Source organism: Scyliorhinus torazame, chromosome 17 (genome assembly GCF_047496885.1).
Source record: "Scyliorhinus torazame isolate Kashiwa2021f chromosome 17, sScyTor2.1, whole genome shotgun sequence".
In the NCBI taxonomy this organism is placed as follows: Eukaryota; Metazoa; Chordata; class Chondrichthyes; order Carcharhiniformes; family Scyliorhinidae; genus Scyliorhinus; species Scyliorhinus torazame.
The window spans coordinates 81105331-81121921 of NC_092723.1; the positions used below are offsets into that span (position 1 = coordinate 81105331).

The window sequence follows — 16591 nt, forward strand, 5'->3', positions numbered from 1 at the left end:
CGCCGCCGTCGGCCCCGCGCCCCCCGCCGCCGTCGGCCCCCGCGCCCCCCGCCGCCGTCGGCCCCGCGCCCCCCGCCGCCGTCGGCCCCGCGCCCCCCGCCGCCGTCGGCCCCGCGCCCCCCGCCGCCGTCGGCCCCGCGCCCCCCGCCGCCGTCGGCCCCGCGCCCCCCGCCGCCGTCGGCCCCGCGCCCCCCGCCGCCGTCGGCCCCGCGCCCCCCGCCGCCGTCGGCCCCGCGCCCCCCGCCGCCGTCGGCCCCGCGCCCCCCGCCGCCGTCGGCCCCGCCGCCCCCCGCCGCCGTCGGCCCCGCCGCCGTCGGCCCCGCCGCCCCCTTCTCCCTGGCCCGCCGCCCCCTTCTCCCTGGCCCGCCGCCCCCTTCTCCCTGGCCCGCCGCCCCCTTCTCCCTGGCCCGCCGCCCCCTTCTCCCTGGCCCGCCGCCCCCTTCTCCCTGGCCCGCCGCCCCCTTCTCCCTGGCCCGCCGCCCCCTTCTCCCTGGCCCGCCGCCCCCTTCTCCCTGGCCCGCCGCCCCCTTCTCCCTGGCCCGCCGCCCCCTTCTCCCTGGCCCGCCGCCCCCTTCTCCCTGGCCCGCCGCCCCCTTCTCCCTGGCCCGCCGCCCCCTTCTCCCTGGCCCGCCGCCCCCTTCTCCCTGGCCCGCCGCCCCCTTCTCCCTGGCCCGCCGCCCCCTTCTCCCTGGCCCGCCGCCCCCTTCTCCCTGGCCCGCCGCCCCCTTCTCCCTGGCCCGCCGCCCCCTTCTCCCTGGCCCGCCGCCCCCTTCTCCCTGGCCCGCCGCCCCCTTCTCCCTGGCCCGCCGCCCCCTTCTCCCTGGCCCGCCGCCCCCTTCTCCCTGGCCCGCCGCCCCCTTCTCCCTGGCCCGCCGCCCCCTTCTCCCTGGCCCGCCGCCCCCTTCACCCTGGCCCGGTGCCCCCTTGCCTCGCTGGCGCCCCTCCGGTCCCCCTCTCTCTCCCTCCCCCTCCCACCCCATTCACCCGCCCTGTGACCCCGCCCCCCACCCCACGACCCCCCCTCCCCCGCCCCGCGAATCCCAACCGCCACGCGGACCCCCCCCCCCCCCCCCACTGCACGGTTGAATCCGCACCCCCAACCTCCCCAGTACACTTAAGGGATAGGGTGTCTCACACCTCTTTGTTTCACTCTGCAATTTCTGTGCTATTTCGTAAAGATTAATCATATCCTCTACTTTCAATCTAGGCTCTGGCACCAGCTGACAGTGGAACTGCTGGAGTTCACACTGATTCCATGTTTCCCATCTGGTGATAGCCTGTTGCAGGTATGATTATCGACATTTCTGGCTAAACTTTTAAAGGGACACTTAAAGCAGATATTTCCTCAACAAAGTAATTGTAAGAAGTCTTAGAACACCAGGTTAAAGTCCAACAGGTGTGTTTGGAATCACTAGCTTTTGGAGCACTGCTCCTTCCTCGGGTGAGCTGTGCTCCGAAAGCTAGTGATTTGAAACAAACCTGTTGGACTTTAACCTGGTGTTGTAAGACTTCTTACTGATCTCACCCCAGTCCAACGCCGGCATCTCCACATCAAAGTAATTGTGGGAGAGGAGTGAGTGGAATTGCGTTGGAGTTTTCACTGTCCTCATCTGTGATGGGTTTACAGGTTTGCATCTACAGTTGTAGAACCTTAGACTGTCACAGTCCCTTTACCATAAACAAAAACCAGAATACTACAAATACTGGAAATCTGAAGTATAAACAATAATTTCAGGAGACTGTCGGGGCCGGGCAGCATCTGTGGAAGGTTAGCAATGCAGATCATCAAATGAAATGTTCTTGAACTGAAACATCAATTCTCTTTCTATCTCCACTGATGCTGCCTGATCAAAGTTTTTATCTCCCTTGTGTTAGCCAGTGACACTTAACTTTGTGCTTGGAGTGTCCAACCCAAGTTGGGGGCTGGTTTAGCACACTGGGCTAAATCGCTGTCTTTTAAAGCAGACCAAGGCTGGCCGAAGCATGGTTCAATTCCCGTACCAGCCTTCCCGAACAGGCGCCGGAATGTGGCGACTAGGGGCTTTTCACAGTAACTTCGTTGAAGCCTACTTGTGACAATAACCGATTTTCATTTCATTTTTCATTTTCAAGCTTTGTCTGGTTTCTAAATCATTTCCTAACCTGTATTAAGGCATGTTCATCCGTTGGCTCCTAAACCTTTTCATGCTAATGATGTGCCAGTATTGTTTCTCCCAATTAGGTGTAGTAGTGACCATTGCTAAACTGGAAACTAAGTATAAAACTGTTACAGCTGCAGCAGCATTTCAAGAGCTTTTTCCCCTTCTACTGCAGAACCTCGGCAGTGTTAACCTGTTAAAACACACAATACGTGTGCAGGAGAAAACTCGCATTATATAGACTGCATAAACAAATCTCGCAGACTGTCTGGACATCTGCTACATCCTCGATCTGGATGGTTAGCTAATGTTTGAAATAGGTTGGTTCATTCAGAAAGCTAGAAGTTTTTGATTAATTTTGATCAAATGGTCACAGCATTTATGCAGCCCAGTAAAATATCCCAAGATGCTTCACCGAAACAAGGGTATTAGGAGCGAGGGTATTAGGTGGGTGCGTATGGCACTGGAGACAGCACTGGGTGGGTCAGACAGCACTGTAGAGCTTCAGCCTCAGCATGCTTTGTTTGCCGGGTTTTCCTGTTTGATTCTCTTATACACAACTGAAATGGTCCTTATCAAAGTTGCAAATGACATTCTAGGCGACTGTGAGCATGGCAAGATATTCCCCCTCATCCCTCTAGACCAGTGAGAAATCTTCAACATGATTCATCACATCATCCTCCTCTAAATCTATCTAGCTGGGTGGGATTGCATTTAACTGATTTATTTCTTCACTATCCAGTCATAGCCAGTGAATCATCTTCAGTGACTTCTCCAGCACTGTTGCCTACCCCTGTTTTCCTGATGCCCAAAAAGACCTGTCCTTAATTCCTTCTTGTCATCTACCAGCTACCTCTCAGTGACATCATCTGAAAAATCAGTGTCCTGTTCTATATGTACGCAGCAATACTTCACCCTATCGCCATCAGCTCTCTTGACTCTTCCATTGTCACTGATTTGTCAAGCTGCTTCTCTGGCATTCATTATTGGGTGAACAGACATTGGGTGAACCTCCAATTAAATATTGTCTTTGGCCCCTGGCGCAAACTCTGCTTCCTGACCATCAGTTCAATCCCCCTCTCTAGCAACTGATGTGGCCAGCCTATTCACAACCTTAGTGCTGTGTTTGATCCTAAGATGAACATTCGGCCACAGATGCACTCCACCTCTTAGACTACCTGCTTCTATCTGCAACATTTCTCGACTCCAACCCTGTCTCAGCATACCTGCTGCTGAAACCCCATCCATGTCTCCATTATCTCTAGACTGGACTAAGCATTTTCTGTCTTTTGGCATTGATGTTTAGTAACTCCGGATAAAAGCAGAAACTGTACAAACATGACCGGCTGTGAGAAGCCTGTCTATAGAACAGTAACATTCATTCATATCACATGTGTATGCTCCAAATGTAACATTGCCTTTTTTCTAATCTTTTGCAGTTATATGAACACTTCATAAGTGACTTTGAACATAGGTAAGCATTTGGCAAGATCATGCAGGCTTGGGACATGATTGCAGACAAGTTAAATTTAGCCAGTTCTGGAATGTATGATCTTTTTCTAAGAGTTTTAAAAATGATCTGAGTTTAGACCTTTCGAGCCTGCGTTCCTGACTAGAAGCATCGATGAGAATTAATAGGACTTTGGTGACTATTGTCATGTGATAGTACCTTTAAGACATGGATGCTTAAGCAATGTACCTTTAAGAAAACAGTGATGTCAGGGACTGGGTGGAGCTGCTGTCAGGTCAGCCATTTTGCAGTTTACCTTTGCAGTTTGGAGGGAAAGAGCTGTGTGTGTGTCTGTGTTTTTGCAGTGAGCGGGATCTCTGCCATGAAAGACTATCTCTGGATCATTTGGGTGATTTAAAGTAAAGCCTTTAACCTGATGTGATCTTGTTTAAAGGTGTTAAGTCTCTTGGAAGTTTGAAGGAACATTTTAAGGAATTATTTACTGTTGCAATATTTTCTGAGTTATCTTTGAAGTAAGGGGTGTTAAGAGATCCAATGTTTATTTAAGGTGTTAAGTTGAGTTCATGGAATAAACAGTGTTTTGTGTTTAAAAACCCACGTGTCCATAATTGTAATCCCACACCTAGGAAAAAGCAGTGTGCTAGGAAAAGCAACAAATCCATTAAAGGGAGAGGTTGGTTGAACTCCATGATACATTTTGGGGTTCTGAAAACGCCTCCCCATAACACTATAAAGTGTCAATGGTGGTGTGGTGCACAGTCGGGTGGGTGTTTACTCTAGTTTGTGGTATTCACCCCAGTTAAAGTGTAATAGGAGTAGAATGACCTTTAGAATCAATGGTAAAAGGGCACCAAGGGAAGTGTGAATGTTGCAATTATATCAGGGCATTTTTAATAGATGCTCAAAATGAAAGTAAAATGCACTCGAAATTCTTGGACGTTGGAAGAAAGGAAGGGCAAGTTAATATTTTGGATAGATTCCCATTGTTGTTGAAAAAGTGGTGGCAGCCATTGTCATGAATCACTGCAGTCGTGTGGTGATTGTGCCCCCATAGTGCTGTTAGCGAGTGCCAGGATTTAGATTGACCAATGATGGATGAATGGACAATAGATCCTTCCTTTCTACTCAATCTGATCCCCTCATAATTTTGTACGCCTCAGTTAAATCTCTCAGCCAACTCTTCCAAATAAAACAATCCCAGCCTATCCAATCTTTCCTCATAGCTAAAGATCTCAACTTCACTCCTGGCAACATCATTGTAACTCCTTTGGAATCTCTTTAGTGTGATCACATCTTTCCAGTACTCCAACTGTGAAAGTTCCAACATATTTTTATGTATCACAAATACCTTCATGACCACATTATCTAGCTGTCCAGCCATCTTCAGAGACTGTGAGCATGCACTCTTTTCCTCAAAGCTTCTCCAAATCCTGCCACTCATTGAATATTCCCTTGCCTTGTTTCTCCTTCCCAAATGTATTACGTCACACTGATTGAATTCCATTTGTCATTTTTTTACCCATTATCTCCAGCAATCTACAGAAAACCACAGCTAATTTTCACAACAAGTGAAGACTTAATCATGCCCGCAAATGTTGCCCACATCTCAACAACATAAGCAAAATCCCAGATGGTAGCACAGCACTCCCTACTGCAGCTGACTTCAGGATATACTCAGTGCTGCCAGTCAATGCCTACTTGAGAGCTGCCTTTCAAATGAGTGCCAAGATTTAGCAAAATGGCCAGGGGATTGATTTGTGGCCTATCCAAAGATTTTATTTCCATTCATTCTGAAGTGGTTGTATCCAGTAGTCAACACAGAAGGTTCACTATTATAACACTAATTCTGATATTAATGTTCTCTCACACAGAATAAACCCATTGTCCTTGGTGGAAATTATTCTGCGTGTAGTTCGACAGATGAATGGTATGTTTCTTAACTCTATTTTGGTGTGTCTATTTGTCCTGGTGGTTTGTATGTTACCTTGTCAACCTCACATTTGTGTGTTCGCCCCCACCCCCATATTGTAATGATTTTAAATCATGGTGTAATTGTCCTGAGTTAATGAAAATTTGCCCTGAGGTGGAATCCACAGCTAGTTGGGGGGGGATGGATTGTGTTTTTGCTGTGTTTGTTTTAACAGGCTGAGAGAGGCCACAATATCATTGTGCATTAAATTTACTATATTGTCTGCCTGTCTTGGATGTAGTTCACTGTTTCAGAGGCAGGACCCTCCCAGTACGAATTTCTGCCATATCTGGAGCACTATTCCATTTACAGTAATTGGCCACTTGTGGCTAATTGTGTTTCTGATCAGTAAGTTTAAAAAAAAAGAGACGCCATTGTTGGTCATGTGGTCTCTATGTATATTGCATAGGTGTGAAGATAAGAACATAACGAAACAGGAGCACAAGTACACCATACAGACCATTAAACCTGAATCATTCAATACAATTGTGGCTGATCTCTGCCTCGACTCCACTTCTCACTTGCTCACCATACCCTTAGATTCCTGAAGAGACCAACAATCTACCTTTTCCAGCTTTAGATCGTTGCTCGTAATTTTAGCCTTAGTTTAATTGCTCTTGTTTTATCACCTTTGCTCTTGAGTCGCCAGGTATCTTTCTGATACCGCCACGTGGTTCAAGTCCGAGTAGTGATCAATAATCCAACACACTGCTTAGTAAGAGTTAAATCAACGCACATTTATTATATACAGTAATCAATACTTAAGTATAAAATCTACTTCTAAGCTACTTCCTACAACTAACAGGCCAATACTTAACTTGGAAATGGCCCACCAGGTCAGGGAAACAAATGGCCTTTCGTATGGGTTCTGAGCCTGCGGGATTCGAAGCTGGTACAGGTCGATAGCTAGGAGCGCCTATCTCGTAGTGAGTGTTGAAGTAAGACTTACGATTTGAGCGGTTGTTGCAGAGGTCAGCAGAAGGGTCTCTAAGGGTGCGGAAGGATGAAGAAGGGTCGATTTGAACTTGGACTCTATTCTTATAGTCCCCAGGGGCTTCCCGCCTTTCGGGGCAGACCCTGTACCTGGTTCAATCACTTGGTTCGATATTCTCCAATGCTGGAGCGATTCCTTGATCAATGGGTGGTTTTGGGGTGGTCGTTCACCTCTCTTTGTGTAGGCTCCTGCTGGCGCCGAAAAGTCTGGGTTGGCTTTGTGTGTTTAATTTGTTGCACATTGTTCCTGGGGATTGCTAATTAATATTCAGATGGCTGGTGTGTTGTTATGCTGATGGCTGCAGGTATCGATTCTGTCTGGCCTCCACAGAGGCGAATACACAGTTTTACCTGCAGCTTCTTGTTTGAGTCCTGTTGGCTGATTGTCCCATCAGCCTTTTCTGTTCGCCATTTTAAATCGGGGTTGGCCATTCTAAATCGGGAGTTAGCCATTTTAACTGGCTACATTCCCTCCTTGTGATCCTAACGCGAAGCGTGAAGGATCACATCATTATGTTGCTTTCCATTCCCTGACCTGGGGAGGGGGGGACACTTCCTTCATGGCCTCTGCACTGACCATAGCTATGCACAAAAAGCTTTAACTAACAATTCTAAGGGCGCTATGTCAGACAGGGACATGCATTACAAAACAATAAACTTGGAACCTCTAGGTTATTCTTAATATACTACACTCACCTAAACATTCCATTATCCTACCTTCCTCAATCATACAACAAATTCATAGCATTTCATACAGTCTTTCCTGGCTTGGCAGTCAAGCTCCGGATCATACAATTTTTGCTCATGAACAAGTTCTTTACATCTCTATTTACAACAACAATAAATGCAAGTGAATGCACTTTATTATTTTATTATAGATCGCCGGGGTCTGGTCGTAACCGAACATGGGGGATCTGATCCTATATACCGGGGTTCGAGCGCGGTAGGCTCTCCTTCTCCATTTTCGTAGACGCATAGTCTGCACGATGCAGCAGAGTATCGCCACGCTAGTAGTGTTTCGATCACATAGGACAGGGAGTACCAGGTTATGAACCTGGCACACCAAGAAGATGTAGTGTCGCTGGTGACTGGGCTCTGGGTACTGTGGGGCAGTGAAACATTAACGGCGGGGGGGGGGGGGGTTTGAAGTCATGGGGTTCGCGGTCACGCGCAACCAAATGTCCAATAACATTATGTTGATCCATATGAAGGAAGTCCTCATGGCTGTTCTCTTTCCTTTTCTTTCTTTGTTTTCTCCGGTCCTGGGGCTTCTGGAGTTCTGTATAAACAAGCATTGTGTCTGTAACTATCTTTGTTTAATATCTGGTATGCTAGTGTGTCTGTCCTTTGGTGCCAATTATTCCCTTTATAATTGGTCACTATGTGTGACTCCCTCATTTTTTCTCAAAAAACAAATTTCAGGACAAGGCACACTTCCCAATAATGAACCAGTGCTGATTTAGCATCCAAATGTTCCAGGATGTAAATAGCAGATGGCCGGCAACCTAAAGGATACCTAAACAAACAAAACTTTTTGAAATGAAAATGCCAAAATGAGGTGCGTATGGGTCGCGACGGGTAAGAGTTGGATGGAGTCCCCGGGTAGGACGGCTACCAATGCCGTATCTCTCCTACCCGAGCGTAGTTGACCAGCGGGGGGTTCCCAGGCAGGGCGGGTCTCAAGCCGTTTCTCCACTGCCTGAGCAACCGACAAGTACGGGCAAAAATGTAGTCATCGTGGTGGGGCTGCCGTAGTGGTTCTACCCTTCGAACCAGAAGGGCAGTTACGATCGGGCGTCTGGTACCTGAACCAGTGTCTGCCGACAAGCTAGTTCCTCTGAACAAGTGTCTGGCAACGGTGAGTCTCTGTGGGCAAGTGCTCAGGTTTCAGGTGAATTGGCGTCTGGCAATGGTTAGTCTCTGAAGGCAAGTCCTCCGAGGTTTCGGCCGAATAGGCGTGTGGCAGTGAGAAAAAAGTCTCCTGTCGGACATACAACATTTAACAAACGTACACAACATAAAACATTCTGCAGGTTCCATCAGAAAGGACAACACCTCTCCCAAGTGGTTCCTTTAAAACATCATCTGGACACCTCCGTTCTCGGCTGCGAACAGGGTCGCAAAGGGGTTGGCGGTTTGGGAGTCAAACCTAAGGTCGTCCTCTTCTCCCGGGTGCCAATGGAGTGGATTAGGGCTGAAAGGGCTGCATGGTGTGAGTTGGGGTCGCTCTCGTCGTTGCGTACGAGTCGGTATGAGTTGTCACGGTGCCAATAATTGGTGTCTAGTTATGTGGGGACAAAATCGGGGTCGTCAGTGTGGTTCGGTGGTCGGTGGTGTGGTTTGTTCAGGAAAGTGATCAGGAAGGGATCATTTGGATCGAAGTAGGAGTCGCTGGGTGTGGGTCCTGGTGCATGGGGATAGTAGGGAGGCGTGCTGTGGCTATCATCCGAGTCACAGTCGCTGTCTCTGCTGCTGCAGTCTGTGGGCGTTCCGGGGCAGAGTGTATATTTTGGGGGTGGAGTCGAGGTCGAGTCCATGGCTGGGCTAGCCGTGGTGGGGGTTGGTAGGGTTACGTTGGCTGTGGGCGGGGTGTGGTGTGCTGCGTCGAGTATGACGTGGTGTGACTGGTTCGACTGTGTTCCATAAGCCTTCAGTTAGTTTATATGAAACCACGCAGTCTTACCATTGGTGTACTTTATTTTGTAAACGGAAGGGCTTACTTTATCCGCAATGGAATACGAACCCGAGTATTTTGGTGACAGGAATGTGCTGGGGTTATATGCAGAAAGCAGCACTTGCTGTCCGATACTGTACTCAGTCGCATGCACTGTCTTGTCGAAACAAGCCTTGCTCTGTTTCTTTCTGGTGCCCAATTTTACTGCGGTTGCTAGCTGAGCCGTTTTAACATTTGCAACTAATTGCTCCACAGCTTTCTCGTGTGTGAGGGCCGTCACCTCGGGGCTGGTCAGGTCCAAACCTAACAAATATTCTGTGCCTTGCATGGGGCGTCCGGTCATGAGGGTGTGTGGGGTGTAACCTGTGGATGTAGAAATAGTGTTACGCAAAAACATCAGCGCAAAAGCTTGAGTCCCAAGTGGTGGTGTTCTGCTGGACCATTTTTCTGAGGGTGGTTTTTAGGATGCCACTCGACTGTGGGTGGTATGCTATGTGGAATTTTTGGGTGATGCCAAATATCGTGAGGACGTTCTGCATGACACGTCCCGTAAAATGGGAACCTTGGTCGGATTCAATGCTGCGGGAGAGTCCCCATCTTGTAAAGATGTGGTGGGTTAGAATCTTGGCTGTGGTTTTTGCAGTGTTTGTGCGGGCTGGAAATGCTTCCACCCATTTTGTAAATGTGTCTATGACCACAAGTACATATTTATAGCCATTCCTGCAAGGGGGGCAATGGACCTATAAAATCAATCTGGAGGTTAGTCCTGGGGCCATTAACGGGTCGGGTGTGGCTGAGTTGGGCCTTTTTGGCATATATGTTGGGATTATTCTGCGCACAGATAAGACAATTTTCTATGTAATGGCTTACATCTTCCTTTAAATTTGGCCACCAACAAAGCTGTTTGAGATGGGCTGTAGTGGGATCGATTCCCTGATAATGGAGTCCCGGGTAAATGGAGTTGAAATCAGCCATGATTGAATGGCGGAGTGGACTCGATGGGCCGAATGGCCTTACTTCCGCTCCTATGTCTTATGGTCTTATGATGTCCATGACCGTCATGGAACAAACAAATCAATTGATTCAAGTCCTGTTCAGGAACCACATAAAGGGTGTCCTTTAACACCACACCGTCATGTGTGGTCAGTGTATTTCTAAACCTCTTGTAGGATGCTGGATACTTCCCTTTTACAATCTCCGTGAGATTGCTGTCCTGCTTCTGGGCCTCTACTAGATCCTCGGTCTTTGCGAGACCTGAACTGCACACACTGGCGCGCTTTCGAGGAGTTTCCAAAAATACCCATGTCTGGAACCTGCTTTAGCCAGTGCGTCGGCTTTTACATTTCCAGAGGGGAGGAACGATGGTGGCTGTGGACTTTGATGATCCCAAAAGTCCTGTTCTGAGCTTTTTCTAAAATATGATGGGGCTGGGGGGAGGGGTTTTCCGTCTGCGGAAACAAATCCTCTTGCTTCCCACGGGCAGAAATTCCGTAAGGCTGTTACAGACATAGAGGCTGTCCGAGTATATGTCTGCTGGGCTGGGGAAGGAATCTGGGTGCTCAACTATATATGCAATGGCCGCGAGCTCTGCTGCCTGCCCGCCTAAGTGTCCGGGTAGTTTCAACGATATTTCCTCGAGGGCGCGTCCCTGCGCGTCCTCGACATATATACTGCAACCTGTTATGCGTTTCCCATCCAAGACTGGAAGATCCATCCACATAAATCTTTATGGGCTCACACGTGTCCTTGTGCGGGGGGCTCTGAGTTGAATTACCTATCTTTCTGGGGGGTGTTTTAACGATAAAGGGGCCTGTGTTGTAGTGTGGAGAGATAATCTCAAATTCATGGGGGGTTCCGGGGTACTGTAAATTGTTGGCTAAGTAGGTGTGTGTCTTTGTCCTTTTCACAGTGATGTCCTGTCCCTGCAAGAGAAGGGTCCACCTGGCTGCTCTTATTTGGCTTACTGTACCGTCCTTCAGTCGTCCATCCAGTAAAAGTTGGGTGGGGGTGTGTTCGGTCAGAATTATGATGGGGTTCAGTCCGGTAATATACGAAAAGTACTGGACTGCCCAGAAAACTGCGAGCAGGTGCCTCTCACAGGCTGAAAATCCCTGCTCCACAGCATCTAAAAGTCTGTAGGCGTAAGCTACGGGCCTTAACTGTTCGTGCCGTTCCTGGAGGAGCATGGCTGAAAGGGTGCGGTCTGTGGTCGCTAACTCTCTGGCGTAAGGGGAAAGCGGGTCTGGAACATGTAGTGCGGGGGCTGCTATGAGTGCCTGTTTTAAAGAGTCCACAGCATCCGTATGCTGCGGAAGCCATTCCCAGGGGGCTCCTTTCTTTAGGAGGTCTGAGAGGGGCGCTGCCTTGCTGGCGAAACCGTCAATGTGGTTTCGGCAGTAGCCAACCAGTCCTAAAAACGACCGGAGGGCTGAAACGTTCTGGGGAAGGGGCAATTTAGCAATCGAGTCAATCCTTTTATGCTCGATCTCGCGTTTACAGTGCGTGATAACTGTTCCCAAATATATCACTTTTTCTTCCAAAATCTGGGCCTTTTTGGAGTTGACTCTACAACCAATTGAATGTAATAGTTCCAGGAGTTCGGACAGAAGCTCAATGTGCTCTTCCTTGGTGTCTGTCTGCAGTAGTAGGTTGTCTACATACTGTACCAGACATTTGGGGTGAGAGAATTTTGCCAATCCATTTGCCAGCTGTCGGTGGAAAATGGAGGGGGAGTTGTGGAATCCTTGTGGAAGGCATGTCCACGTGTACTGCTGTGCTTTAAAGGTGAAGGCAAATTTGTACTGGCACGCCTTTGCCAATGGAATGGACAGAATCCATTATGTCCAAAACCGTGAAGTAGCGAGAATTGAGTCCCTGCTTGAGCATGGTCTCGGGACTTAGTTGCTACGGTGGGGGCAGCTGCAGGGGTGACTTTGTTGAGTTCCCGATAATCAATGGTCAGTCGCCATGATCCATCGGGCTTTCTCACTGGCCAAATCGGGGCATTATTAGTTGGTGGCTACTGATCTAAGTATGCCCTGCTCTAATAAGCTCTCTATTACTTTGAAGATTTCTCCCTCTGCCTCCAGGGGAAATCCGTACTGTTTCTGGGGTCTAGGGTCAGGTCCTGTTATTGTGGCAGGCATGTCCACGTGTACTGCTGTGCTTTAAAGGTGAAGGCAAATTTGTACTGGCACGGAGCCAGTCATCCGTCCACAGTCGTGCTTGTGGGTCGCGAATGCTGCCCTGTTCTTTTGCAGAACTGCCCTAACCTGCTTGTCCGTGCTAAGCGTGGTCGGGTTGAACCAAAATTCGCCTACTGCCCTAATTTTGTTCATATACTCTCCTATGTTGGGCGTTGCGGAGGCTCTTGCTGATTTCGCTATCTTCCAGACACACTGGTTGACTGGATCGAATGAAAGGTGGTGGGATTCATGAAATCAGTTCCCAGAATGTGTTCTGCTGTGTGGGGCAGGTCAACTAAAATCACGGGGTGTTTGGTGGTGATGGTTCCGATTTGAATGGGTACAGGAGCTGTGATGTGTCCCTGCTGTGAGTGGCCTGTAAAGCCGCTGAGGGTGATCGTGGCTGTAGTGGGCCACGTGTCCGTTTGAAATAGGGTGGAGGAATTTATGGTGGTGTGGGACCCTCCTGTGTCCCCGAGAAATTTGATAGGCTGTCCCCGAATTTTAGCTGCAACTACTGGTCGTCCTGACCTATCCCAAAGGGTGTTGCAGACCCAACTGGGGGAGCCCGTACACCGTCAGTCCGTTCCGGTCAAGTCCGTCTGATCCGAACGGGCGCTAATGCTATGAATGGGCTCTGTCTTTTTCTTCACCAGAGTGCCAGTCTGCTGGGCTCTCTGTGGCTTTTTAGGGGCATTGCATTCTTTTGTGAAATGTCCCAACTGTCCGCAGTTGTAACACTCCTGTGACTTGGGTGGGGGGCTGTTCTTTCCCTCATTTACCCATGCGGGGTTCTGGTGTGTTGTTTTTACTGCCTGCATATCTGCGGCGGCCTGCTTTTCCTCGCTATTTTTAACGGTGGGTTTGCTCTGAACAGATTGCTCCCAAATGCGGGACAATCTTTTCACTACCCACTTCTCGTTATGGGCCTTCTCTGAGGGATCATAACTCGTACAGGCTTTCTGTCCTGTATCTGTGGCATGGGAGATAAGGGTGCGGGTCCATTTGGCCATGTTGTCTGGGGACAAATGGGCATGGTCTACGTCTCCAAAGACTGCTGCGAAGTGAATCCACAGGCGTCCAGCGAACGTTGTGGGGTGCTCAGATTTCTGCCTACATTTGTTGAGGCCATCTGCGGGGTCACCCCAGTTATACCCGATCGCATTCAGGATCGCGGTATGCATTTCTGCAAGGGTGCCTCCTCCTACATTCTGTGGGTCGGGAAGGGCTGCTACTACCGATGGATCTAAACTTAAAACCATGAGCTTTACATGCTCTCTCTCGTCCAGGCCGTACATGTTCGCCTGATGTCTAACTGTGGCAAAGAAATGGAGGGGGTCTGAGGCAGGGAGGAACAATGTGATCTTCTCGCACGCGTCCCGTAATTGGGTCACTGTTAAGGGGGTGGAATTTAGATATTCCGCATCGTCCGATGTGGCTGTGCGGTGGGTGGTTACAGGGTTCATTGGAGCTTGAACTATCTGCTGTGTGGGGGGTTGTAGTGCTTTTCTCTTTTGGGGCTTTCCCTGCGCACATGTTGCCTGAACATATCCCTGCGCTGTTTTTTGTAACTCTTCCCAATCAGAGCCGTCTTCCTGGTCTAACTTTACCCCAAAGGTTTCCTGGAAGCCTTTCTGAACAGAAAGCCGTGATTGCAGCTCTGCAATCTGCTTCCAGCACTTTGCGTGATCTAAGGTGCTTTGTCTTTGTTCTGTGGTGGCAGCATGGAGTGCTCTTAATGCTGCCTTGAGATCACTACACTGTTTCTGTAATGCCTCTACCTGTTTTTCTGTTTCTTCTCTTACCAGGACTGCACGTTGCGTGTCCTGATAGGCCTTTTCATATTGCGACCGGAAACTGCGTAAATGCGCCAGACAAGACTGGTGAGCCCGTTTGGCGTTATCCACCTCTCCATCTTTTGCTGCCAATTTCCTCCTCAATTCCATATTCTTTCTTTCAACTTCGCTTACATCGACCTTACTCATCCGATGTGTGCCCTTAACTTCTTTGCGGAGCGTCTTAACGACCTCCTCTGTGCCTCACAATTGTGCCAAACAGGACACGATTGCCATCGGCTTGCGAGCTTTTCCCAAGCTCTTTTTGTGGATCTTGCTCAGGTTCTCCCACCAAGTATGTCCTATACTCCCGGCACCTGATTCCTCATTGTCACAGAAATCATTCCAAAGGGGCCATCCTTTCCCTTTGAGATATTTACTGATTTCCTCCTCCCAAATGGGACACTGTCCCACTCTACTGCTGCTGGTCGCTGCGACCGCAAATTCCTCAGGGTTCATGAGGCGCTGCATTGCCATCTTTCCTATCCGACTGCTTCTAAATTTGGAACAGGGGGCTAAGGCGGTGTTGTGAATACGGGTACGGCTTTCGGTACTTTCCGAAAATTCAAACGTCCGACAGTTTTGACTCAACAAAAATCCATCAGTTTTACCTTATAGCCCTGTTAGTTACGCATGCATACACACACTTCTGAATTATGAGTATTGATCAGAGGTGCTTGAACACTTGTGGTTTTCTGTGTCCAATTGGGTTTCTAATTCAAATTCTTGGGTTCTCCTGGAGTGGTTTTCCACTTCTAGATCGGGTCCCGGCGGAGTCGCCAAAATGTTGCTCATAATTTTAGCCTTAGTTTAATTGCTCTTGTTTTATCACCTTTGCTTTTGAGTCGCCAGGTATCTTTCTGATACCGCCACGTGGTTCAAGTCCGAGTAATGATCAATAATCCAACACACCGCTTAGTAAGAGTTAAATCAATGCACATTTATTATATACAGTAATCAATACTTAGGTATAAAATCTACTTCTTAGCTACTTCCTACAACTAACAGGCCAATACTTAACTTGGAAATGGCCCACCAGGTCAGGGGAACGAATGGCCTTTCGTATGGGTCCTGAGCCTGCGGGATTCAAAGCTGGTACAGGTCGATAGCGAGGAGCGCCTATCTTGTAGCGAGCGTTGAAGTAAGACTTACGATTTGAGCGGTTGTTGCAGAAGGTCAGCAGAAGGGTCTCTAAGGGTGCGGAAGGATGAAGAAGGGTCGATTTGAACTTGGACTCTATTCTTATAGTCCCCAGGGGCTTCCTGCCTTTCGGGGTGGACCCTGTACCTGGTTCCAAGTGATTGGACTTTGTCCCAATCACTTGGTTCCATATTCTCCAATGCTGGAGCGATTGCTTGATCGATGGGTGGGTTTGGGGTGGTCGTTCACCTCTCTTTGTGTAGGCTCCTGCTGGCGCCGAAAAGTCTGGGTTGGTTTTGTGTGTTTAATTTGTTGCACATTGTTCCCAGGGATTGCTAATTAATATTCAGATGGCTGGTGAGTTGTTATGCTGATGGCTGCAGGTAGCAATTCTGTCTGGCCTCCCCAGAGGCGAATACACAGTTTTACCTGCAGCTGCTTGTTTGAGTCCTGTTGGCTGATTTTCCCATCCGCCTTTTCCGTTTGCCATTTTAAATCGGGGTTGGTCATTCTAAATCAGGAGTTAGCCATTTTAACTGGCTACAGGATATACTCTTTCAAGCAACTGCAACCTCGAGTTGAGAATTCCAAAGATTCACAATCCTTGAGTAAAGAAACTTTTCATCTTGGTCTGCTATGGTCCCTTATCATGATAATTGTGAATTTTAACCTGGGTTTGTTTGTTGGTAACATAGTGAGATGAAATGCAGAGAGGGCAACATTTTTGTTCATTGAGTGCTTTATTTCCTTGGTTACTGGCTGTTGGTAAATGTTTATATGTTATTAAGATCTCGGACCAGACCCTAAAACCGCAGTATTTTATTTTAATTTTGTAAGACTTTGAGGAAAGGACACTTTGCTCCAGGAATGATTTAACGCAAAATAGGGATACTAAATGCGAATGGATTAGAGAAGAATGTTAAAATTGAGGCTTAGCTATACCTGTGCCTTATGTTCCTTGGGAGCAATGAAGGTTAAAAATAAACCAGTAGATCTTTTTGACATGACCTTTGCTCTCTGAAGGGGCTGACTATTACTCGAGTTTTTGTCCTGGGGCACTCTTTGCACTCCAATTTCTCTTTTCGTATGACCCTTGACCATGCATAAGCTGCTAATCTCAAACTATACAGCATAATCACTGGATAATAGTTGGTATGAGAACCAGAAAGATTTATTTTCCTCCTGC

The 16591-nt window shown here is 48.6% G+C and overlaps 1 protein-coding gene across 1 annotated transcript in view; it reads left to right on the top strand.

The window, feature by feature from the left end:
• The window catches only part of LOC140393976 (26S proteasome non-ATPase regulatory subunit 13-like), a 92655-nt gene that overhangs the window by 17287 nt on the left and 58777 nt on the right, over positions 1–16591 (top strand). Inside the window, exons 2-4 of the mRNA XM_072480686.1 lie at positions 1208–1286; positions 3578–3612; positions 5481–5536. Of these exons, the coding sequence (XP_072336787.1) occupies positions 1208–1286; positions 3578–3612; positions 5481–5536 (170 nt within the window). The remainder of the gene's footprint in view (positions 1–1207; positions 1287–3577; positions 3613–5480; positions 5537–16591) is intronic.